Source organism: Alosa sapidissima, chromosome 8, assembly GCF_018492685.1.
Source record: "Alosa sapidissima isolate fAloSap1 chromosome 8, fAloSap1.pri, whole genome shotgun sequence".
Lineage (NCBI taxonomy): Eukaryota > Metazoa > Chordata > Actinopteri > Clupeiformes > Clupeidae > Alosa > Alosa sapidissima.
In genome coordinates this window covers 30,246,755-30,271,643 of record NC_055964.1, presented here as the reverse complement: position 1 = coordinate 30,271,643, position 24,889 = coordinate 30,246,755, and the positions used below count along the sequence as shown (strand labels likewise).

General features: G+C 39.3%; 3 protein-coding genes and 3 long non-coding RNA genes across 7 annotated transcripts in view; 5 read left to right on the top strand and 1 right to left on the bottom strand.

The window, feature by feature from the left end:
• Positions 1-24,889, bottom strand: part of LOC121714945 (tripartite motif-containing protein 16-like) — a 1,397,702-nt gene that overhangs the window by 339,698 nt on the left and 1,033,115 nt on the right. The window lies entirely within an intron of this gene.
• The window catches only part of LOC121714956 (tripartite motif-containing protein 16-like), a 964,796-nt gene that overhangs the window by 826,815 nt on the left and 113,092 nt on the right, over positions 1-24,889 (top strand). The window lies entirely within an intron of this gene.
• On the top strand, positions 8-24,678 carry LOC121715640 (E3 ubiquitin-protein ligase TRIM47-like). Its single transcript, XM_042101510.1, has 8 exons — positions 8-666; positions 4,839-4,922; positions 9,011-9,208; positions 9,536-9,701; positions 11,342-11,377; positions 22,313-22,366; positions 23,943-24,002; positions 24,572-24,678. The coding sequence occupies exons 1-8, from the start codon at positions 79-81 to the stop codon at positions 24,676-24,678; spliced, it is 1,293 nt and encodes a 430-aa protein (XP_041957444.1). The 5' UTR covers positions 8-78.
• LOC121715000 lies at positions 11,941-14,202 on the top strand. The gene is made up of 3 exons (XR_006033501.1): positions 11,941-11,950; positions 13,543-13,602; positions 14,172-14,202. It is a non-coding gene; the product is annotated as an uncharacterized LOC121715000 (long non-coding RNA).
• On the top strand, positions 15,415-17,693 carry LOC121714995. The gene is made up of 3 exons (XR_006033496.1): positions 15,415-15,424; positions 17,014-17,073; positions 17,643-17,693. It is a non-coding gene; the product is annotated as an uncharacterized LOC121714995 (long non-coding RNA).
• LOC121714994 lies at positions 18,886-21,164 on the top strand. The gene is made up of 3 exons (XR_006033495.1): positions 18,886-18,895; positions 20,485-20,544; positions 21,114-21,164. It is a non-coding gene; the product is annotated as an uncharacterized LOC121714994 (long non-coding RNA).

Below are 24,889 nucleotides of genomic sequence, written 5' to 3'. Positions count from 1 at the left end.
CGAAGCACAACAGAAACTCAACCCTCACTCTGCTGCTGCTTCTCAGAGTGTGTGCTTGGTGTGTGTGAGAGCTAGAAAATGGCGGAGGCGATTTCTCAGGAGGAAGACTCTTTCACATGTCCAGTGTGTCGGGATCTGCTGAAGGAAACAGTGACTCTTCTCTGTGGACATAATTTCTGTAAGAGGTGCATTAAGGGCTGCTGGGATCAGGAGGATCAGAAAGGAGTCTACAGCTGCCCCCTGTGCAAACACACCTTCACTCCCAGACCTGTCCTCTACAAAAACCCTCTGATTGCTGAAATGATTGAAAAATTTGGGAAGACCGGAATCCAGGCTACTGTTCCTGCTCAATGTTATGCTGGACCTGGAGATGTGGAGTGTGATGTCTGCACTGGGAGAAAACTCAAAGCTGTGAAGTCCTGTCTGGAGTGTCTGGTGTCTTACTGTAAAGATCACTTCAAAGATCACAATAGACTTAATCGTGGAAGAAAACACTCAGTGATTGATGCCACAGGGCAGTTACAGGAGAGGACCTGCTCCGAACATAAGAAGAAGATAGAAGTATTTTGCCGTACCGATCAGAAGTGTATCTGCTATAAGTGCATGATGAAGGAACATAAAGACCATGACACAGTCACAGTTGAAGAAGAATGGAAAAACAAACAGGTGAGTATTGGAGCTACACTTTTGGTTTAATTCTATTTGACAGATCTGATACACATAAAATGTGTTTATGTTACAATAACATTATAGCCTGAATGCCAGACAAACTTAGCTCCGCCCACAACATTTGAGGTCGGGAAGTAGAGGTCTGCACTCCCGCGGTAGACCCGACGCAAAAGAGTGCGGCGCGGGACAACTTTTGAAAGCTCTTTACGGGAGCGGGCGGGATGAGAGAGGTGCGTTTGCGGGTGCGGGACAAACCGATGATTCACTGCACTCCCGCAAATTAAATATGTGCGTAAAATTAAATATGGAAATGATTAAAGTACTGTTCATAACTATAGTTAAGCTGGATGTTCTGTTAGGCAGCATTAAAAAACGGGGTTTAAGCATAGCCTAACTGACGGATAGCAGGCCTATAGCCTATATTGTCGTTTACGTGGGTTCAATTTGTTCCTGCTGCTCATTGTCAAAACTCAAAAATCGAAAGCATGACAGAGGAAGAGGGCACCAGACTAGGCCTACTTCAGTTGTTACATCTGGAGTCTGAAAAATCAGTCCAGCGCAGACCTCTATGGGGAAGTTCGGTCGGACTTATTCCGTTGTGGAGCAACTATGCCTGAACCAGAGCGGTTCGGACCAGAAGAACTCCTGAACAGTTTTGTTCAGAGCTGAAAATGCAACTGTGTTTGACAGAGGACAGATGTAGGTTGCTAGTGACAAAATATTAGCTTTGAGTATATGATGTCTTTGTAAATGACGTTGAACTAGCTGTACTGCAGAGCGGTACAAAATATGACCGTCGCCCAGTCCAGCACATGATTAGTTCATAGATTTCACATGTAAAATTAATTTTATACAACGCCACCCCCATATTGCCTGTTCATAATTCTGAGAAATTCTTGAATTGTGTGCATGTGTGCGTGTACATGTTTATGTTTATGTGTGTGTGTGTGTGTGTGTGTGCGTGCTTGTGTGTGTGCCTGCGTATGTGCCTGTGTTTGTGCATGTGCATGCATGTGTACACATGTCAAAATCGTTTTTCGTTTTGATCTGTAGCCCCCCCGCTGGACTGGACCCCCCAAAAGGAGGGTAGGGCAGACACAGTTTTCTGTGAATATCTCGAGAACCGTAGGGTTTCGGAAGACCACCTTTTTTACGTTGATCTCAAGGGGCCATGTCAACCCATTCCATAACCACTCATTTCATGTATAGCGCCACCTAGTTAAACACAAAAAAGTAAAAATGAGGTGTTGTAATCGCTAACATAGTCAAAACTGCACGAAATTGGAAGTGTAGGATCATTATGACACCCTCTGAATGCACGCCAAGTTTCTTGGAATTCCGTTCATGGGGGGCCACACAATAAATTAATTTATGTTACTATACACCAACTGGCCTGTAGGTGGCCGGAGACAGTTTTCTGTGAATATCTCGAGAACCGTAGGGCCTAGGAGGACCACCTTTTTTTTGTATGTTGGTCTTAAGGGGCCATGTCAACCCATCCCATTACCATTTATTTCATGTATAGCGCCACCTAGTTAAAAATTAAAAAGCAAAAAATTAGGTGTTTTCATCACAATATCTCTGGCTGACATGGTCAAAACTGCACAAAATTGAAAGTGTAGGATCATTATGACACCCTCCGAATGCATGCCAAGTTTCGTGAACTTTCGTTCATGGGGGGCCTTACAATAAAATAATTGATGTGTACATTTAGTGACCGTACACTAACAGAGTTTTCTGTAAATATCTTGAGAACCGTAGGGCCTAGGATGACCATTTTTTTGCGTATGTTTGCCTCCAGGGGTCATGTTAACCCATTCCATATGCACACATGTGCATTAACAGATACACACGCACACACATACATTCACAGTGATCATACGTATGACACATACTCACACAGTATGTATGCACATCATATATGCCTTTCAGCGTGATTTATTTTTGTGGAAAAAATGTGCTGGACTGGGCGGCGGTCATATTTTGTACCGCTCTGCGGTACATCTAGTTTATAGATCGTCGGTCATTATCGGGAAATAGGTCCCAACAGGGCAAACCGGTTTTAAGCTTATTACACGGTTACTTGCCAAAACGAAACAATAAACTCCCCACGATATGACTCTTTAGCCTACATAGCTATAGCCTATTGGTTACCATTTCATCGTGGCTTTTGCTGAGAAACAAATAGTTCGCTGAACTTAAATTAAACATTCTTTAGAACACAGCTGATCAACCGTCTGCTTTCACTTTTGAATGAAGTTCCAGTCCTTGCGTGTGATATAAAAGACGGGAATTAGAAGCACAAAACCCATTTTCCTTGACGGCTGTCTGTTATTGTTATAGTACAGACAGGGAGACCCAATAGCAGTTCCTTTCAGTGCTTTTATTTTTTCACACGTGGAAGACAAAAATCCAACAAAGGGAAAAAACTCAGAGGTTTAACTAGTTGCAGTCTGTATTAAAGTCAACAGAAGAAGACCAAGCACAGAGGCTCCAAAACTGTGGTTCAAAAGGCAAAAAAAACTCAGTATAGGTAGTCCATAAATTTTCAAGAAAAAACTCAAAAGGCTGCACAAGCAAGTGTCCACAGCAATCTTCAAGAAAAAAACTCAAAGGCTGCATAATATAGGCCTGTATAGCCTAGACTGACGTCGATGACAAAGTATTCTGCTTTGGGGAGTTATTTGCTATGGTATGGCATGGCCATGGTATTCAAATATACTGTAGATATGTTCAACATAAGCTGAAAGTTATGTTTAACGTTCCATCTCCCAAAAATCGGCGACGTTTTATTCATTAATCTCTAAAGTAATGAGTCAAAATCACAACTTCAGGCGGCGCTCTTGTCCACCATCTAGCCTGGCCCAGCTACAGTAGATGGTTTTCATCAGCCGGTGCTCGTGGTTCAGTAAACGCAAGCGCAAAAAGGGAAAATTAGAAAATTGACACATCATTTGAATTTAACTTCTGAACAGAAAACCGTAACTCTGTTCAACTGAAAATCAAAATAAGCATCAATAACCCATTTACCGTGCCGTCTTAAAGAATGGATAACGGATTTTTAAGCCTATTTTTATATTGTTTCATGTGAATTCTGCAAATAGAACACAGCACTGCAAAGCGTTACATGGACCATGATACAGCACATACGATTCAATATTTATTTACATACTGCAACTACACTTATACATAGCCGTATTCTACTGCTTTTCATATTATTCAACCTGCACACTTATTCTTACAACTCTTACAATGGTACTGTTACCACACTGTACATAGCTGTGCATACTGTACATATCTGTACAGTTCATACTGAATATCCATATTTGTTCTGTTTTTTCTTATAATATATTCTCTTCATACACTGCATATAACTATATCATTATTAATACTCTTATAATGTTACTGCTACAACACTGCACATATCTGTACATGATGTTCATACATTGTTCATACTACGTAGCCATATTTATTCTGCTCTTATAAGGTTATCACTAATACAATGCACATAATTATATTTAATTTATATTACTGTAAATCCCCCACTGTAAACCAACTGTATAATACTGTCTAGACTGCACTTATGTATGCACCACCTGTCTATAATTTGCACTTTTCTGCTTTTTTGCACTTCTGGTTAGACGCAAACTGCATTTCGTTGTCTTTGTACTTGTACTCTGCACAATGACAATAAAGTTAATTCTAATCTAATATAATCTAATCTAATCTAATCTAATCACAGGAGAAATACTTTAGATATTTCACTGCTAGTAAAACAAACATGGTGAAGCAGCTTTTATGCGGTGCAGCACTCGAAACAACTCCGGGTGACATAAAAAAATGCACCAACCTTTGCTAGTTTCAAATCTAGACCAAGCTGTTTTTGGATGCTTTCAGCTAACTGATCAAATGCAGTTCCTGTTGATCAGATGCACTCTGTCATTTTATGTGTTTAAATTATTCTACTTTATGTATTTTATCTCTTTTCAATATCAACATGAGACCTCCACTTTTTTAGGTATCCACATTTCTGGTCTTACATTGTCCTGTTATGCTTGTATTTACTAGTATTTACAATGCATTGCTTTTCTTTATGTATAACACATTTAGTTACCATGTGTATGAAATGTGCAACCCATGAACTTTCCTATCTGCATTTTTATCAACAGAAGCAGTTAAAGAAGAATCAGAGGAGAATCCAGGAGAGAGAGAGGGAGCTGCAGGAGCAGCTGAAGGCTGTGAAGATTATCAAGGTGAGTACTGATCAGAGGAGAAGACAACAGCTGATTGATTAAGGTTTCACCTATCAAATGTATTTATAACACATTTCAGCTCCCAAATGTATTATAACTAGATGTACAAAATATGACCGCCGCCCAGTCCAGCACATGTTTTCCACAAAAATAAATCACGCTTAAAGGCCTATATGATTCTAACTGTCTCACTAAATTGCATTATCCACACTCAATTCTCACTGGTATCTGCTAGACAACAAGTACCAAAACATGATTAGTTCATAGATTTCACATGTAAAATTCATTTTATACAACCCCACCCCCATCTTGCCTGTTCATATTGCCTGCGTATGTACCTGTGTTTGTGCATGTGCATGCATGCATACATATGTCTACTGTGTGAGTATGTGTCATACGTATGATTACTGTGAATGTATGTGTGTGCGTGTGCACATGTGTGCATATGGAATGGGTTAACATGACCCCTGGAGGCAAACATACGTAAAAAAATGCTCATCCTAGGCCCTACGGTTCTCGAGATATTCACAGAAAACGGTCTGCCCTACCCTCCTTTCGGGGGGGCCAGTCCAGCGGGGGGGCTACAGATCAAAACGAAAAACGATGGTTCCATGCTATCCATGTGGGGGTACATGCCCACCAAGTTTTGTGTACCCCGGCCTTTCTTTCTTTCTTTCCCGGGAATCCTTGTTGGTGTACGGTCACTAAATGTACACATAAATTATTTTATTGTAGGGCCCCCCATGAACGAAAGTTCACGAAACTTGGCATGCATTCGGAGGGTGTCATAATGATCCTACACTTTCCATTTCATTCAGTTTTGACCATGTCAGCCAGAGATATTGTGATGAAAACACCTAATTTTTTTGCTTTTTAATTTTTAACTAGGTGGCGCTATGAAATAAGTGGTAATGGGATGGGTTGACATGCCCCCTCCAACAGAGTGTTCTGTGAATATCTTGAGAACCGTAGGGTCTAGGATGACCAATTTTTTGCGTATGTTTGCCTCCAGGGGTCATGTTAACCCATTCCATATGCACACATGTGCATAAACAGATACACACGCACACACATACATATACAGTAATCATACGTATGACACATACACACACAGTAGACATATGTACGCATGCATGCACATGTACACACACAGGCACAAGCACATGCACGTGCGCACGCACGCACGCACGCACACACGCACACACACACACACAAACACAAAGATTAAACTTAGACAAGAAAATGTTAGCCATTTCACACATTTTAACCTAATATGGCGTTAACTAAAAAGCATAATAGATTCAAAGCCAACTCTTAACATGCCTCAAATTTGACATTAGGTTTCTAACACGACTAACTTCACTTGCAGACTGCTGTTTTTTTTCTCCTTTGAGTTGTCAGATACATCATCTGTGAAGCCAAACATTATTATGTTTTGGTATCAGAACTTCCCCTATTACCGTTGGTCCCGTATTTCCGCCATCTTGCGTGTACTGTATGTGCCATTTCTATACAAACCAAGACGGCGGATTCCTAAAGAAACGCAAGCACCCACACCACAGGTGTATCTAAATTAGCAATGTACCAAAAATGAAATTTGACCATGACTCGAAGAACTGTAAACAGTGTTGTAAGGCTGCGTGTACACATCCGCTTGGAGCTCCAGTGGAATTTTAATTTCATGACGAGAATTCTCGGCCTAACCGTTCATGTGCTGTGAAACGGTGTAAATAGGCGACCCACCAGGCCAGCACTAACCTCCGAGCATGGTAAAGAAAATCGGATATTTCAGGCAGTAAATGCTCCCGTTAAGAAACAAAACAGATATTGTTCATATCTACCCACCAATGGCTACTGAAAAATGTAAGGTTCATTTATCAAATGTGATTTTGAAGTATTGAAAAACGTTGTTTTAGAATTTTTGAACGAAAGTGGTGATAATTGGAGGTATTACGATATAAACGTAGAGCCTTCCATATTTGCAAGTTAGCCTACCTCAGTCTGTCTCATTTGATCTGGCAGTTGTTGTTGGTTTGTCGCGTCACTTGGTAACAATGACAGGTTCGCTCATGTGACACATGCAACAACACCTAAGCAGATTTTCAAAAATCGTGAAGTTAACTCCTTAATATCTATGAAAAAATTAAAAAGTCAAGTCATTAGTCTCAAGTCTAAGTCAAGTCTCCAGTCATGAATAGCAAGTCAAAGTCAAGACAAGTCTTTTATACATGTTGATCAAGCAAGTCTCAAGTCCTAAAAAATGTGAATCGAGTCAAGTCATGTGACTGGAGTCCCCCATGTCTGTTAGTTAGTACTTGGATAAGAAACCTCCTTGGGAGAGTATGTTCCTGCTGGAAGTTGGGTTTGTTTGCTGTCCAGTAGGTGGCACTCTTCCCTGAGGCCAAAAGCCACCAAACAAATGTCAATCCCAATGTCCTATTGCAGTGACAGGGACACTGTACTGCAGGAGATGTTTTCCTTTGCATGAATGGTAAATTGAGGTCCTGACTCACCATGGTTGTTAAAGGTCCCATGGCACTTATCGCAGAGTAGGTGGTTCCCTGATTTGCTGGCTAAATTCCCAACCTGGTTCTGTCAGGTTGCTGAGTAGGTTTGGACCCAAATGCACGACAAGAGTCTTGAGAATACGTCCAAAAACTATTTTACTTTCCAGAAACATGGGCAACATGACAAAACCATAATGACGAAGCAAAGACAAAGACAACCACAAGACCTTAAACACACAGGAAGGTAATTAAAGGACAGACGATAGCGCAAAAACAAGGAGACACAGGTGAACAAGGCACTAATCAGACTAATAACTTAACAAGACTCAGGTGAGGGGCGGAGACATGAGACAAGCCACATGGCAATTTAAACAAAGGAACACATGGCACATGACACAGGAAGTAACAAAGACAACAGGAAGTAAACAAGAGAACACAGCAAACTACAAACTAAGAGTCCCAAAAACCAAAACACAAACTCCAAACCGTGACAGGTTCATTCAATTTGGCCTTGTAATCATCCTCCCAGTGTGTAATTGGTTCATTCACTCCTTCACTCTCCACCTGAAACTAATGTGTGGTGAACATTCTGGCACATAATGGCTGTTGTGCATCACATTGGTGGTGCTTAGTGAGATTCCGCCTCTCCTGTGAAGCACTTTGAGTGTCAAGAAAAGTGTTATAACTGTAATATGTTGTTGTTACTCCTGTTATATATATACTTTACATTTGATGTTTGTTAACATTGTTAAATTATGGTGATTCACTAGTCCCCTACAGTATTTTGAAGGAAGTAACCAGTTCTGCATGCATTATTATAGATGGGCTAGGTTATTGGTAAAGTGGTTGAATAGTACACTACACATGCACACACACATACATGCACACACATGACACGCACAAACACGCACACGCACACCCTCACACACATGCACCCACACATACAAACACGCCTACATACACAAACACACACACACACAAAAACTAACTGACATGCAGGCACACACACTCAATAAACACACACAGAAGCACACATATACACAAAAACAACCACACAATCTGCACACACTCAATTACAAACACAAAAAAGGAACAAAGTAGGAAATGAACACAATTTGACAAACATGACTTATTTTTCTGGAAAAAATGTGCTGGACTGGGCGGCGGTCATACTTTGTAGTTATTACGACAGCTGTGTTTATGTGCTATTGATAGATTACAGGTATACAGTTATGGGCCAGAACAAAGTCCATTTTATTTTTATTGATTGATATATATGCTGAATTCATGATGAGTAATGGGCATACATTGTAAGCAAACTATTACTATAGTAGTATTTTATTAGATATTAGTAACTACGCTGCAAAGTCTGTGACATAAGTGCTGAATCGTGGGGAAGAGCTTAAATTAGCAGTGATAAATTATAATTCCACCCTCAGGCAAGATTGTAGTGTGCCCACTGACTAACTGCCTCTGCTGCCATCTCTACAGCACACAAAGATCCACTGACACCATGAAACACTTTCAGCTTCACCTTCCTCTGTGTGTCTCCTGCCCTCCTCTTTGTGTGTCTCCTAACAGAGCTCTGCACAGACAGCAGTGGAGGACAGTGAGAGGATCTTCACTGAGATGATCTGCTCCATTGTGAGAAGGTACACTGAGGTGAGTCGGGCTGAAGGACTCCTGAAGCAACTGGAGCAGGAGATTGCTGAGCTGAAGAGGAGAGAAGCTGTGCTGGAGCAGCTTTCACACACAGAGGATCACATACATTTCCTCAAGGTATCATTGACCTATCCTTATGAAATGACTATAAAAAAGTGTCAATCATGAGACCTTTCTGAATACCTTCTGGTATTCTATGATACCTTTCTGTGGAACACATGACACATGACCAAATTAATGGTGTGCTATAAAATGTATATATGTCGTATAAAAAAATATTGTATTGCTTTACATCACATGCAATATGTATGTACACTAATGCATAATTATAGACATTCACTAAACCAACTGGTTTAACCCATGATGTCTGCAACCTGTAGGAAAACAGCCCTGACTGAATATTCAGGTAGTCTGGTCTCAACTTTTATATTGCTTTCTCCATAGATAATCCCATCCATCAGAGAACTTCCTCACTCCAAAGACCTCATCACTTTAAGCCAGAGTGTCTCTTCTGAGGCTGTGAAGGAATCTGTCTCTGCATTGAAGGTGCAGCTAGAAGAGAAAATGGATAGCACCTTCAAGCAGCAAGTAGACAAGATATCTGCAGCAGGTTGGACAATCATCTAGAATTGACACAATCATAAACTGTTTCTATAAGACTTTGTTATGTTAAAATATCTGTATGCATTATGTAGTGGCCATTTGTCAACAAATGTAACAAAATTAAACTTAAGAAAGTAAACTTAAATCAAACATTTAAACGACAACTTCTGGCATCCTGGGCAGGTGATGTATGCGGGCAAGAAATCAAATTCCAGGCTGAATTCAAGTTTTGTGGCTGGTTTATTTGTTCCAGCAGAGCAAACATACAGCATCTCTCGCACTGGTAAAAAAAATGTGCCCACCACCGGCCTACGGGCCTCCTCCTACTTCCTACCTATATTAACCTTTACCAAAGTCCTTTTAGGCAAGTCCCTCCCCTTGGCGGCCATATTGCAACGCTTTTTGGGCACTCATCGGGCATCCTATTCGGCAGAAAACACGTGCGCAAGGCTTCATAACACCAACATTGATACAGCGGCGAGTTCACAACACATGATTGGCACGATGTCTTCACAGCACACCATATGATTGGCTCAATGTATTCACATTACACCACATGATTGGCTCAATGCATTCACACGTCGACGTTTTGCAGAGGAAGGGGTGGGATATGTGTAGACAACGGCCACATTGGCGTTACAAACTAACCCCATGCATTTCTATGGAGGATTTTTTGAGTGCAGTGTCTCCTCATTAGAAAGTCTCTGGTGCTGCCCCCAGGTGTCTAAAGACTAAACATATAGATCAAAACAATTAACTACACAAATAACTAGCAAAAGAATATTACCAAAATATATATTACTACTAATGTGAGCAAATCATAATATTAAACAAATGAATTAACAAAATGACCACGACTGAAAGCAAACTAATGTAGCTCCGACACTTAAACACTTTCTTGAATTTCCCCTTGGGGATCAATAAAGTATCTATCTATCTATCTATCTAACACATTATCTGTCTCTCAACAATGGCACATATGCAGATCATCCACTCATTCAGTCATTCAGTTATATTCCTAACAGGCCTACCACAGATTCTAAAGACATCTTTTCATCTGCCAAAACTAAGAGGGTTGGTGGTGTGGTTGAACTCTATATTTTATGTGTAAATGCTTTAAGGAAGTTTTAGGAGTGGTAAAAATAAAATAGATCTTTAACGTTATCTATAATACCAGACAAAGGCCAACACTGATGGAATGTAGAGATTTTGTATGGTCTATTCCGGGCATTGTCTGGAAGGCGCTAAGGTTAGGGTTAGGTGCCTTGAAGTCGACAGTGGCAGAGCTGCCTTGAAGTTGACGGTGGGGGTTCAAAAGATCATCAAGCCATCAGTAGATTTCACCCATCACTCTTCTACAGTTGTCTTGCTATAATGAACTGATTGAAGGCCCCCTAAACATGCCCCTACCCTCCTAATGAAGATGAGGGCCTCTAAACATGCCCCTACCCTCCTAATGAAGATGAGGGCCTCTCCGTGAGGGCATCTCCATCTTTACTTGTCAGTGGGAGATTGGCGGACTTTAAGATCTAAGCAGCTAAGGACTTTATAAAATCTCTACAGATGTGATTTGAAAATTAGTATATTGTTTTAATTATGCATTCTCATACTGTACAACTCTAAGTAAAGTTATATTTTCTGTTTCAGTGTCTGTGGTCCAGGATGATTCATCTGAATCAGAGCGTAGGTTGGACACCTAAACAAACATGCAGACCCATAGTGAACATGCTATTCGCTCCCTTATCCTATTAACTCCCTTCAAACATACACATCTCTATCACACACACACACACACACACACACACACACGTGTACACACATGTATACACACACACACACACACACACACACACTGGATGGCATCTTCAAGGAATTCTAGGAGTAGACACAATCATGAACTACTAACATAAAACCATGTTAAAATAGCTTGGGATTCATTCTGACTATGCATTCTCTTTCTCAACACTGACACGTATCCAGTTCATCCACTCTTAGAATGTGAATCTGTTAGTTATATTCCATTCTACTGATGATATAAAAACTAACTTCCTTTCAGAACTATCAGACCTGACACAGATGCTAAACACAAACATTTTCCAAAAAGACGGAGCACACGTGAAGATAATATACATGCAAAGCAATATGTGTGTTGGTTTGTTCTGTAGATCTTGGGTGAATGAGTGTCTCTGTGTTGGTTCACAGATTCTGATCCTGAACTCCCAGTCAGAAGAACAAACAAGGCATTTCCACCATCCAGTAAGTCTTTACTGACTGATTCAAACAGCTTCTAAGCCTTTACGTCTTGGGTCTAGCAAAGGAATGATCGTTTCACTGAATCTTTTCATCTTTAAATCCTTTTTTTTATCTGCCAAACCTAAGAGACTTGGGGGTGTGTCACGGCCCCAGTGTTTGAAATTAAGGCATTTAAAAAACGTGTTAAGACAAAGGGTTTAGGATTGGAAAAAATAGAATTGATCTTTAAAGGGGCCTCATGCAGTTTTGGCAATTTCTTAGTTGCTTTCCCACTTTTTGCTCACAGCTTTCTCTGCAGAATAGGGGTGACTGAAGCCACCCTGAGATGATCAAAAGCCCCCCTAATAAATATAGCAAAAATACATGTCCAAATTCACATCCATTATTCTCTGTTGAATTGTTCAAGTACTGGTACTTATCCTTGAATTTCCCCTGGGGATCAATAAAGTATCTATCTATCTATCTATCTATCATAACAGATATCTCATGAACGGGCAGAATTGATGCTTTCCAATGATATTAGCGGCTAGGTGCTATGATAAAAAGTTTGTGTCTATACATGACATTTCATCACATTTCCATTCTGTGCTCCACCCATTACTCTTGTGGTATATCTCACGGATGCGATGGAAGATATAGTGTTTTGGAACCAAACTCTTAATATATAGGTGGCTCTTACAATGGCCGCAATACGTAATAGTAAAATGACACTGAAACTAGCCAAGGCCTCAAAGTACTTATTGTGATATTTTTCAGTGGGTACTATAAATTGAAATACCTAAGGTGACTTCACAACAGTTCATGCCACCCCAAGATTTGCAATGGCCTCATCTGGCCGCCCCTTTAAACATTTTCTGAGGGCACCACTGGCAAGATACAATATCAGTCCCCTCAGACTGTTGTTATATTCAGCAATATTGCTGTCACGGTTTGCTGGGAGAGTCCGACCCAAACAGAGGGTAAACAAAGGAACACAGCACACAGGAAGTAAACAAAGCTAACAGGAAGTCACAGAGGAGCAGACATGATAGAAAAAAAGAACATCAAGCCATAGAGATAGAAATCAGTAGATTTCACCCACTGCACTTCTACAGTTGTCTTGCTTTAATTAACTGATTAAGATGGGTTAGAACTGAAGGTCCTCTAAACATGCCTTATTTTCAGTTCACCTAAACAAACATCCACAGTGAACATGCTATTGACTCCCTTATCCTATTTTCTCCCTTCACACATACACATCTCTATCACACACACACACACACACACACACACACACACACACACACACACACACACACACACACACACACACACACACTTCAAGGAATTCTAAAATAATAGCTTCAAATAGCTTTGGATTTATTCTGATTATGCATTCTCTGTATCTCAACTGGATATCACATATCCAGATCATACACTCTTAGAATGGGAATCTTTCTTTTGTGTTGAAAAACTAACAGACCTGTCACAGATGCTAAACACAAACATTTTCACATGACAGTACACATGACAATAATATACTGTACATGCAAAGTAAGTGTGTTGGTTTGTTCTGTAGATCCAGTGTGAATGAGTGTCTCTGTGTTGGTTCCCAGGTTCTGATCCTGAACTCCCAGTCAGAAGAACAGACAGTTATGAGGCACTGCCACCATACAGTAAGTCTTTACTGACTGATTCTAACAGCCTCTGCTTTACATCTGGGGTCTAGCAAATTAATTATTGTTTCACTGAATCTTTTCATCTTTAAAACCTTCTTTTAGCCCGCCAAACCTACGAGACATGGGGAATTGATTGAAGCCTATTCCTATACTGTACCTGTGCATAGTTATATTCATGGCATCATGTTGGTCATCAGTAACAGTGTGTTGATTCATTAATCAGGCAAAGTGACTTACAAATGTTTACTTTTGTTATTTGTACCTAGATATTTTTTGTCATTCAATGTGTAATATACCAATTTAAATGGCCATTTGCTCTGCTGTTTATTGGGTTAAGGAATTGATTCAAATGGTTCCATTACATTAGAAATGAATAGTCATTTAGCTGACACTCTTATCCAGAGAAACTCACAGTGAACTAATATAAGCAGCATATTGCCACAAACCTGCTTTATATAATCCCTACTGATGCAATTTGAAAATAAGTATGCTGCTATCATTATATGTTCTTTATACTGCATATGTGTCTAAGTTCTTGGGTAGAAAAGTTATATTTTCTGTTTCAGTGTCTGAAGTCCAGGATGATTTGTCTAAAGCAGAAACCAGGAAGGAGCCGTGTAAGTTAGACACACATGCATCCACACCCAACACAAATGAGAATATATCCTATTGACTCCCTTCACAGTCAGATGTCAAACAAACAAACAATCACAGACACACAAACATACTGGGTTGCATTTTCAAGCAGGAAGTAGCCAAGATATCTGAAGCAGATTGGAAAAACATTGAAAACTGACCATAGCAATTTGATTTTCAGCAAAACATATGATATTACATATTCACTTATGAATCACGTTAATCACCATTGGATGGGATAGGCTACAGCTTACTCTGTGAGGATGCCAAAAAGTTACTTCAGGAGTTAATACCCGATAACTATGGTAGGCCTATTTTTGTAACATTTCTGGACATCCTCATCTGGCGTTTGCATTAATTGGAAAGACGTGCTAAAAGAGATGAATAAACTGGAAAATTTGACAACACTGCAAGTTTTGATACATAGGAAAATTGGTTTACATTTATTGATTTGGCTGATGCTTCTATCCAAATCAAGTTACATACGTCAATTATATCACAAAGGCCACTGTCCCCAGAGCAACTTGGGGTTAGCCTTGCTCAAGGGCATAATGGTGGAATCCAGGAATTCAACCCACGGTCATCCATTGACAAAGGCAGAAGCTGATGGAGATCAGAGATAGAGTTAGAATTCAGCTTTCACTAGCTTCACAAACTAGGCTATAACTTATTGTTAATTCTTTGTCAACTTTCAGAGAGAAGACATGTATGACTTTTTTCTGGGCAAATTTCACAGCTTCTAAGAAAGTCTGTCGTCTTCGTGTAAACCGAGTTTTGAACAGAGAAAATAGAAAAAAGTTCTCCCACACACCAAATCAGTTTAATTTTAGTGAAATAATGTTCCTGTGCCAGGCTATCAAATATTGAACAATGGGATAATGTTGGGACAACACTGACACGTATCCAGTTCATCCACTCTTAGAATGTGAATCTGTTAGTTATATTCCATTCTACTGATGATATAAAAACTAACTTCCTTTCAGAACTATCAGACCTGACACAGATGCTAAACACAAACATTTTCCAAAAAGACGGAGCACACGTGAAGATAATATACATGCAAAGCAATATGTGTGTTGGTTTGTTCTGTAGATCTTGGGTGAATGAGTGTCTCTGTGTTGGTTCACAGATTCTGATCCTGAACTCCCAGTCAGAAGAACAAACAAGGCATTTCCACCATCCAGTAAGTCTTTACTGACTGATTCAAACAGCTTCTAAGCCTTTACGTCTTGGGTCTAGCAAAGGAATGATCGTTTCACTGAATCTTTTCATCTTTAAATCCTTTTTTTTATCTGCCAAACCTAAGAGACTTGGGGGTGTGTCACGGCCCCAGTGTTTGAAATTAAGGCATTTAAAAAACGTGTTAAGACAAAGGGTTTAGGATTGGAAAAAATAGAATTGATCTTTAAAGGGGCCTCATGCAGTTTTGGCAATTTCTTAGTTGCTTTCCCACTTTTTGCTCACAGCTTTCTCTGCAGAATAGGGGTGACTGAAGCCACCCTGAGATGATCAAAAGCCCCCCTAATAAATATAGTAAAAATACATGTCCAAATTCACATCCATTATTCTCTGTTGAATTGTTCAAGTACTGGTACTTATCCTTGAATTTCCCCTGGGGATCAATAAAGTATCTATCTATCTATCTATCTATCATAACAGATATCTCATGAACGGGCAGAATTGATGCTTTCCAATGATATTAGCGGCTAGGTGCTATGATAAAACGTTTGTGTTGGATACGCCTATACATGACATTTCATCACATTTCCATTCTGTGCTCCACCCATTACTCTTGTGGTATATCTCACGGATGCGATGGAAGATATAGTGTTTTGGAACCAAACTCTTAATATATAGGTGGCTCTTACAATGGCCGCAATACGTAATAGTAAATTGACACTGAAACTAGCCAAGGCCTCAAAGTACTTATTGTGATATTTTTCAGTGGGTACTATAAATTGAAATACCTAAGGTGACTTCACAACAGTTCATGCCACCCCAAGATTTGCAATGGCCTCATCTGGCCGCCCCTTTAAACATTTTCTGAGGGCACCACTGGCAAGATACAATATCAGTCCCCTCAGACTGTTGTTATATTCAGCAATATTGCTGTCACGGTTTGCTGGGAGAGTCCGACCCAAACAGAGGGTAAACAAAGGAACACAGCACACAGGAAGTAAACAAAGCTAACAGGAAGTCACAGAGGAGCAGACATGATAGAAAAAAAGAACATCAAGCCATAGAGATAGAAATCAGTAGATTTCACCCACTGCACTTCTACAGTTGTCTTGCTTTAATTAACTGATTAAGATGGGTTAGAACTGAAGGTCCTCTAAACATGCCTTATTTTCAGTTCACCTAAACAAACATCCACAGTGAACATGCTATTGACTCCCTTATCCTATTTTCTCCCTTCACACATACACATCTCTATCACACACACACACACACACACACACACACACACACACACACACACACACACACACACACACTTCAAGGAATTCTAAAATAATAGCTTCAAATAGCTTTGGATTTATTCTGATTATGCATTCTCTGTATCTCAACTGGATATCACATATCCAGATCATACACTCTTAGAATGGGAATCTTTCTTTTGTGTTGAAAAACTAACAGACCTGTCACAGATGCTAAACACAAACATTTTCACATGACAGTACACATGACAATAATATACTGTACATGCAAAGTAAGTGTGTTGGTTTGTTCTGTAGATCCAGTGTGAATGAGTGTCTCTGTGTTGGTTCCCAGGTTCTGATCCTGAACTCCCAGTCAGAAGAACAGACAGTTATGAGGCACTGCCACCATACAGTAAGTCTTTACTGACTGATTCTAACAGCCTCTGCTTTACATCTGGGGTCTAGCAAATTAATTATTGTTTCACTGAATCTTTTCATCTTTAAAACCTTCTTTTAGCCCGCCAAACCTACGAGACATGGGGAATTGATTGAAGCCTATTCCTATACTGTACCTGTGCATAGTTATATTCATGGCATCATGTTGGTCATCAGTAACAGTGTGATGATTCATTAATCAGGCAAAGTGACTTACAAATGTTTACTTTTGTTATTTGTACCTAGATATTTTTTGTCATTCAATGTGTAATATACCAATTTAAATGGCCATTTGCTCTGCTGTTTATTGGGTTAAGGAATTGATTCAAATGGTTCCATTACATTAGAAATGAATAGTCATTTAGCTGACACTCTTATCCAGAGAAACTCACAGTGAACTAATATAAGCAGCATATTGCCACAAACCTGCTTTATATAATCCCTACTGATGCAATTTGAAAATAAGTATGCTGCTATCATTATATGTTCTTTATACTGCATATGTGTCTAAGTTCTTGGGTAGAAAAGTTATATTTTCTGTTTCAGTGTCTGAAGTCCAGGATGATTTGTCTAAAGCAGAAACCAGGAAGGAGCCGTGTAAGTTAGACACACATGCATCCACACCCAACACAAATGAGAATATATCCTATTGACTCCCTTCACAGTCAGATGTCAAACAAACAAACAATCACAGACACACAAACATACTGGGTTGCATTTTCAAGCAGGAAGTAGCCAAGATATCTGAAGCAGATTGGAAAAACATTGAAAACTGACCATAGCAATTTGATTTTCAGCAAAACATATGATATTACATATTCACTTATGAATCACGTTAATCACCATTGGATGGGATAGGCTACAGCTTACTCTGTGAGGATGCCAAAAAGTTACTTCAGGAGTTAATACCCGATAACTATGGTAGGCCTATTTTTGTAACATTTCTGGACATCCTCATCTGGCGTTTGCATTAATTGGAAAGACATGCTAAAAGAGATGAATAAACTGGAAAATTTGACAACACTGCAAGTTTTGATACATAGGAAAATTGGTTTACATTTATTGATTTGGCTGATGCTTCTATCCAAATCAAGTTACATACGTCAATTATATCACAAAGGCCACTGTCCCCAGAGCAACTTGGGGTTAGCCTTGCTCAAGGGCATAATGGTGGAATCCAGGAATTCAACCCACGGTCATCCATTGACAAAGGCAGAAGCTGATGGAGATCAGAGATAGAGTTAGAATTCAGCTTTCACTAGCTTCACAAACTAGGCTATAACTTATTGTTAATTCTTTGTCAACTTTCAGAGAGAAGACATGTATGACTTTTTTCTGGGCAAATTTCACAGCTTCTAAGAAAGTCTGTCGTCTTCGTGTAAACCGAGTTTTGAACAGAGAAAATAGAAAAAAGTTCTCCCACACACCAAATCAGTTTAATTTTAGTGAAATAATGTTCCTGTGCCAGGCTATCAAATATTGAACAATGGGATAATGTTGGGACAACACTGACACGTATCCAGTTCATCCACTCTTAGAATGTGAATCTGTTAGTTATATTCCATTCTACTGATGATATAAAAACTAACTTCCTTTCAGAACTATCAGACCTGACACAGATGCTAAACACAAACATTTTCCAAAAAGACGGAGCACACGTGAAGATAATATACATGCAAAGCAATATGTGTGTTGGTTTGTTCTGTAGATCTTGGGTGAATGAGTGTCTCTGTGTTGGTTCACAGATTCTGATCCTGAACTCCCAGTCAGAAGAACAAACAAGGCATTTCCACCATCCAGTAAGTCTTTACTGACTGATTCAAACAGCTTCTAAGCCTTTACGTCTTGGGTCTAGCAAAGGAATGATCGTTTCACTGAATCTTTTCATCTTTAAATCCTTTTTTTTATCTGCCAAACCTAAGAGACTTGGGGGTGTGTCACGGCCCCAGTGTTTGAAATTAAGGCATTTAAAAAACGTGTTAAGACAAAGGGTTTAGGATTGGAAAAAATAGAATTGATCTTTAAAGGGGCCTCATGCAGTTTTGGCAATTTCTTAGTTGCTTTCCCACTTTTTGCTCACAGCTTTCTCTGCAGAATAGGGGTGACTGAAGCCACCCTGAGATGATCAAAAGCCCCCCTAATAAATATAGCAAAAATACATGTCCAAATTCACATCCATTATTCTCTGTTGAATTGTTCAAGTACTGGTACTTATCCTTGAATTTCCCCTGGGGATCAATAAAGTATCTATCTATCTATCTATCTATCATAACAGATATCTCATGAACGGGCAGAATTGATGCTTTCCAATGATATTAGCGGCTAGGTGCTATGATAAAACGTTTGTGTTGGATACGCCTATACATGACATTTCATCACATTTCCATTCTGCGCTCCACCCATTACTCTTGTGGTATATCTCACGGATGCGATGGAAGATATAGTGTTTTGGAACCAAACTCTTAATATATAGGTGGCTCTTACAATGACCGCAATACGTAATAGTAAAATGACACTGAAACTAGCCAAGGCCTCAAAGTACTATACAAAGTATTGTGATATTTTTCAGTGGGTACTATGAATTGAAATACCTAAGGTGACTTCACAACAGTTCATGCCACCCCAAGATTTGCAATGGCCTCATCTGGCCGCCCCTTTAAACATTTTCTGAGGGCACCACTGGCAAGATACAATATCAGTCCCCTCAGACTGTTGTTATATTCAGCAATATTGCTGTCACGGTTTACTGGGAGAGTCCGACCCAAACAGAGGGTAAACAAAGGAACACAGCACACAGGAAGTAAACAAAGCTAACAGGAAGTCACAGAGGAGCAGACATGATAGAAAAAAAGAACATCAAGCCATAGAGATAGAAATCAGTAGATTTCACCCACTGCACTTCTACAGTTGTCTTGCTTTAATTAACTGATTAAGATGGGTTAGAACTGAAGGTCCTCTAAACATGCCTTATTTTCAGTTCACCTAAACAAACATCCACAGTGAACATGCTATTGACTCCCTTATCCTATTTTCTCCCTTCACACATACACATCTCTATCACACACACACACACACACACACACACACACACACACACACACACACACACACTTCAAGGAATTCTAAAATAATAGCTTCAAATAGCTTTGGATTTATTCTGATTATGCATTCTCTGTATCTCAACTGGATATCACATATCCAGATCATACACTCTTAGAATGGGAATCTTTCTTTTGTGTTGAAAAACTAACAGACCTGTCACAGATGCTAAACACAAACATTTTCACATGACAGTACACATGACAATAATATACTGTACATGCAAAGTAAGTGTGTTGGTTTGTTCTGTAGATCCAGTGTGAATGAGTGTCTCTGTGTTGGTTCCCAGGTTCTGATCCTGAACTCCCAGTCAGAAGAACAGACAGTTATGAGGCACTGCCACCATACAGTAAGTCTTTACTGACTGATTCTAACAGCCTCTGCTTTACATCTGGGGTCTAGCAAATTAATTATTGTTTCACTGAATCTTTTCATCTTTAAAATCTTCTTTTAGCCCGCCAAACCTACGAGACATGGGGAATTGATTGAAGCCTATTCCTATACTGTACCTGTGCATAGTTATATTCATGGCATCATGTTGGTCATCAGTAACAGTGTGATGATTCATTAATCAGGCAAAGTGACTTACAAATGTTTACTTTTGTTATTTGTACCTAGATATTTTTTGTCATTCAATGTGTAATATACCAATTTAAATGGCCATTTGCTCTGCTGTTTATTGGGTTAAGGAATTGATTCAAATGGTTCCATTACATTAGAAATTAATAGTCATTTAGCTGACACTCTTATCCAGAGAAACTCACAGTGAACTAATATAAGCAGCATATTGCCACAAACCTGCTTTATATAATCCCTACTGATGCAATTTGAAAATAAGTATGCTGCTATCATTATATGTTCTTTATACTGCATATGTGTCTAAGTTCTTGGGTAGAAAAGTTATATTTTCTGTTTCAGTGTCTGAAGTCCAGGATGATTTGTCTAAAGCAGAAACCAGGAAGGAGCCGTGTAAGTTAGACACACATGCATCCACACCCAACACAAATGAGAATATATCCTATTGACTCCCTTCACAGTCAGATGTCAAACAAACAAACAATCACAGACACACAAACATACTGGGTTGCATTTTCAAGCAGGAAGTAGCCAAGATATCTGAAGCAGATTGGAAAAACATTGAAAACTGACCATAGCAATTTGATTTTCAGCAAAACATATGATATTACATATTCACTTATGAATCACGTTAATCACCATTGGATGGGATAGGCTACAGCTTACTCTGTGAGGATGCCAAAAAGTTACTTCAGGAGTTAATACCCGATAACTATGGTAGGCCTATTTTTGTAACATTTCTGGACATCCTCATCTGGCGTTTGCATTAATTGGAAAGACGTGCTAAAAGAGATGAATAAACTGGAAAATTTGACAACACTGCAAGTTTTGATACATAGGAAAATTGGTTTACATTTATTGATTTGGCTGATGCTTCTATCCAAATCAAGTTACATACGTCAATTATATCACAAAGGCCACTGTCCCCAGAGCAACTTGGGGTTAGCCTTGCTCAAGGGCATAATGGTGGAATCCAGGAATTCAACCCACGGTCATCCATTGACAAAGGCAGAAGCTGATGGAGATCAGAGATAGAGTTAGAATTCAGCTTTCACTAGCTTCACAAACTAGGCTATAACTTATTGTTAATTCTTTGTCAACTTTCAGAGAGAAGACATGTATGACTTTTTTCTGGGCAAATTTCACAGCTTCTAAGAAAGTCTGTCGTCTTCGTGTAAACCGAGTTTTGAACAGAGAAAATAGAAAAAAGTTCTCCCACACACCAAATCAGTTTAATTTTAGTGAAATAATGTTCCTGTGCCAGGCTATCAAATATTGAACAATGGGATAATGTTGGGACAACACTGACACGTATCCAGTTCATCCACTCTTAGAATGTGAATCTGTTAGTTATATTCCATTCTACTGATGATATAAAAACTAACTTCCTTTCAGAACTATCAGACCTGACACAGATGCTAAACACAAACATTTTCCAAAAAGACGGAGCACACGTGAAGATAATATACATGCAAAGCAATATGTGTGTTGGTTTGTTCTGTAGATCTTGGGTGAATGAGTGTCTCTGTGTTGGTTCACAGATTCTGATCCTGAACTCCCAGTCAGAAGAACAAACAAGGCATTGCCACCATCCAGTAAGTCTTTACTGACTGATTCAAACAGCTTCTAAGCCTTTACGTCTTGGGTCTAGCAAAGGAATGATCGTTTCACTGAATCTTTTCATCTTTAAATCCTTTTTTTTATCTGCCAAACCTAAGAGACTTGGGGGTGTGTCACGGCCCCAGTGTTTGAAATTAAGGCATTTAAAAAACGTGTTAAGACAAAGGGTTTAGGATTGGAAAAAATAGAATTGATCTTTAAAGGGGCCTCATGCAGTTTTGGCAATTTCTTAGTTGCTTTCCCACTTTTTGCTCACAGCTTTCTCTGCAGAATAGGGGTGACTGAAGCCACCCTGAGATGATCAAAAGCCCCCCTAATAAATATAGCAAAAATACATGTCCAAATTCACATCCATTATTCTCTGTTGAATTGTTCAAGTACTGGTACTTATCCTTGAATTTCCCCTGGGGATCAATAAAGTATCTATCTATCTATCTATCTATCATAACAGATATCTCATGAACGGGCAGAATTGATGCTTTCCAATGATATTAGCGGCTAGGTGCTATGATAAAACGTTTGTGTTGGATACGCCTATACATGACATTTCATCACATTTCCATTCTGCGCTCCACCCATTACTCTTGTGGTATATCTCACGGATGCGATGGAAGATATAGTGTTTTGGAACCAAACTCTTAATATATAGGTGGCTCTTACAATGACCGCAATACGTAATAGTAAAATGACACTGAAACTAGCCAAGGCCTCAAAGTACTATACAAAGTATTGTGATATTTTTCAGTGGGTACTATGAATTGAAATACCTAAGGTGACTTCACAACAGTTCATGCCACCCCAAGATTTGCAATGGCCTCATCTGGCCGCCCCTTTAAACATTTTCTGAGGGCACCACTGGCAAGATACAATATCAGTCCCCTCAGACTGTTGTTATATTCAGCAATATTGCTGTCACGGTTTGCTGGGAGAGTCCGACCCAAACAGAGGGTAAACAAAGGAACACAGCACACAGGAAGTAAACAAAGCTAACAGGAAGTCACAGAGGAGCAGACATGATAGAAAAAAAGAACATCAAGCCATACTGTAGAGATAGAAATCAGTAGATTTCACCCACTGCACTTCTACAGTTGTCTTGCTTTAATTAACTGATTAAGATGGGTTAGAACTGAAGGTCCTCTAAACATGCCTTATTTTCAGTTCACCTAAACAAACATCCACAGTGAACATGCTATTGACTCCCTTATCCTATTTTCTCCCTTCACACATACACATCTCTATCACACACTCACACACACACACACACACACACACACTTCAAGGAATTCTAAAATAATAGCTTCAAATAGCTTTGGATTTATTCTGATTATGCATTCTCTGTATCTCAACTGGATATCACATATCCAGATCATACACTCTTAGAATGGGAATCTTTCTTTTGTGTTGAAAAACTAACAGACCTGTCACAGATGCTAAACACAAACATTTTCACATGACAGTACACATGACAATAATATACTGTACATGCAACGTAAGTGTGTTGGTTTGTTCTGTAGATCCAGTGTGAATGAGTGTCTCTGTGTTGGTTCCCAGGTTCTGATCCTGAACTCCCAGTCAGAAGAACAGACAGTTATGAGGCACTGCCACCATACAGTAAGTCTTTACTGACTGATTCTAACAGCCTCTGCTTTACATCTGGGGTCTAGCAAATTAATTATTGTTTCACTGAATCTTTTCATCTTTAAAACCTTCTTTTAGCCCGCCAAACCTACGAGACATGGGGAATTGATTGAAGCCTATTCCTATACTGTACCTGTGCATAGTTATATTCATGGCATCATGTTGGTCATCAGTAACAGTGTGATGATTCATTAATCAGGCAAAGTGACTTACAAATGTTTACTTTTGTTATTTGTACCTAGATATTTTTTGTCATTCAATGTGTAATATACCAATTTAAATGGCCATTTGCTCTGCTGTTTATTGGGTTAAGGAATTGATTCAAATGGTTCCATTACATTAGAAATGAATAGTCATTTAGCTGACACTCTTATCCAGAGAAACTCACAGTGAACTAATATAAGCAGCATATTGCCACAAACCTGCTTTATATAATCCCTACTGATGCAATTTGAAAATAAGTATGCTGCTATCATTATATGTTCTTTATACTGCATATGTGTCTAAGTTCTTGGGTAGAAAAGTTATATTTTCTGTTTCAGTGTCTGAAGTCCAGGATGATTTGTCTAAAGCAGAAACCAGGAAGGAGCCGTGTAAGTTAGACACACATACATCCACACCCAACACAAATGAGAATATATCCTATTGACTCCCTTCACAGTCAGATGTCAAACAAACAAACAATCACAGACACACAAACATACTGGGTTGCATTTTCAAGCAGGAAGTAGCCAAGATATCTGAAGCAGATTGGAAAAACATTGAAAACTGACCATAGCAATTTGATTTTCAGCAAAACATATGATATTACATATTCACTTATGAATCACGTTAATCACCATTGGATGGGATAGGCTACA

Excerpts from the sequence above, each read along its gene's own strand:
- LOC121715640 (XM_042101510.1), top strand. The coding sequence starts at position 79 with ATGGCGGAGGCGATTTCTCAGGAGGAAGACTCTTTCACATGTCCAGTG. Across the intron at positions 4,923-9,010 it reads AGGCTGTGAAGATTATCAAG|AGCTCTGCACAGACAGCAGT; the intron begins GTGAGTACTGAT and ends GTCTCCTAACAG. Across the intron at positions 22,367-23,942 it reads CAAGGCATTGCCACCATCCA|GTTCTGATCCTGAACTCCCA; the intron begins GTAAGTCTTTAC and ends GTTGGTTCCCAG.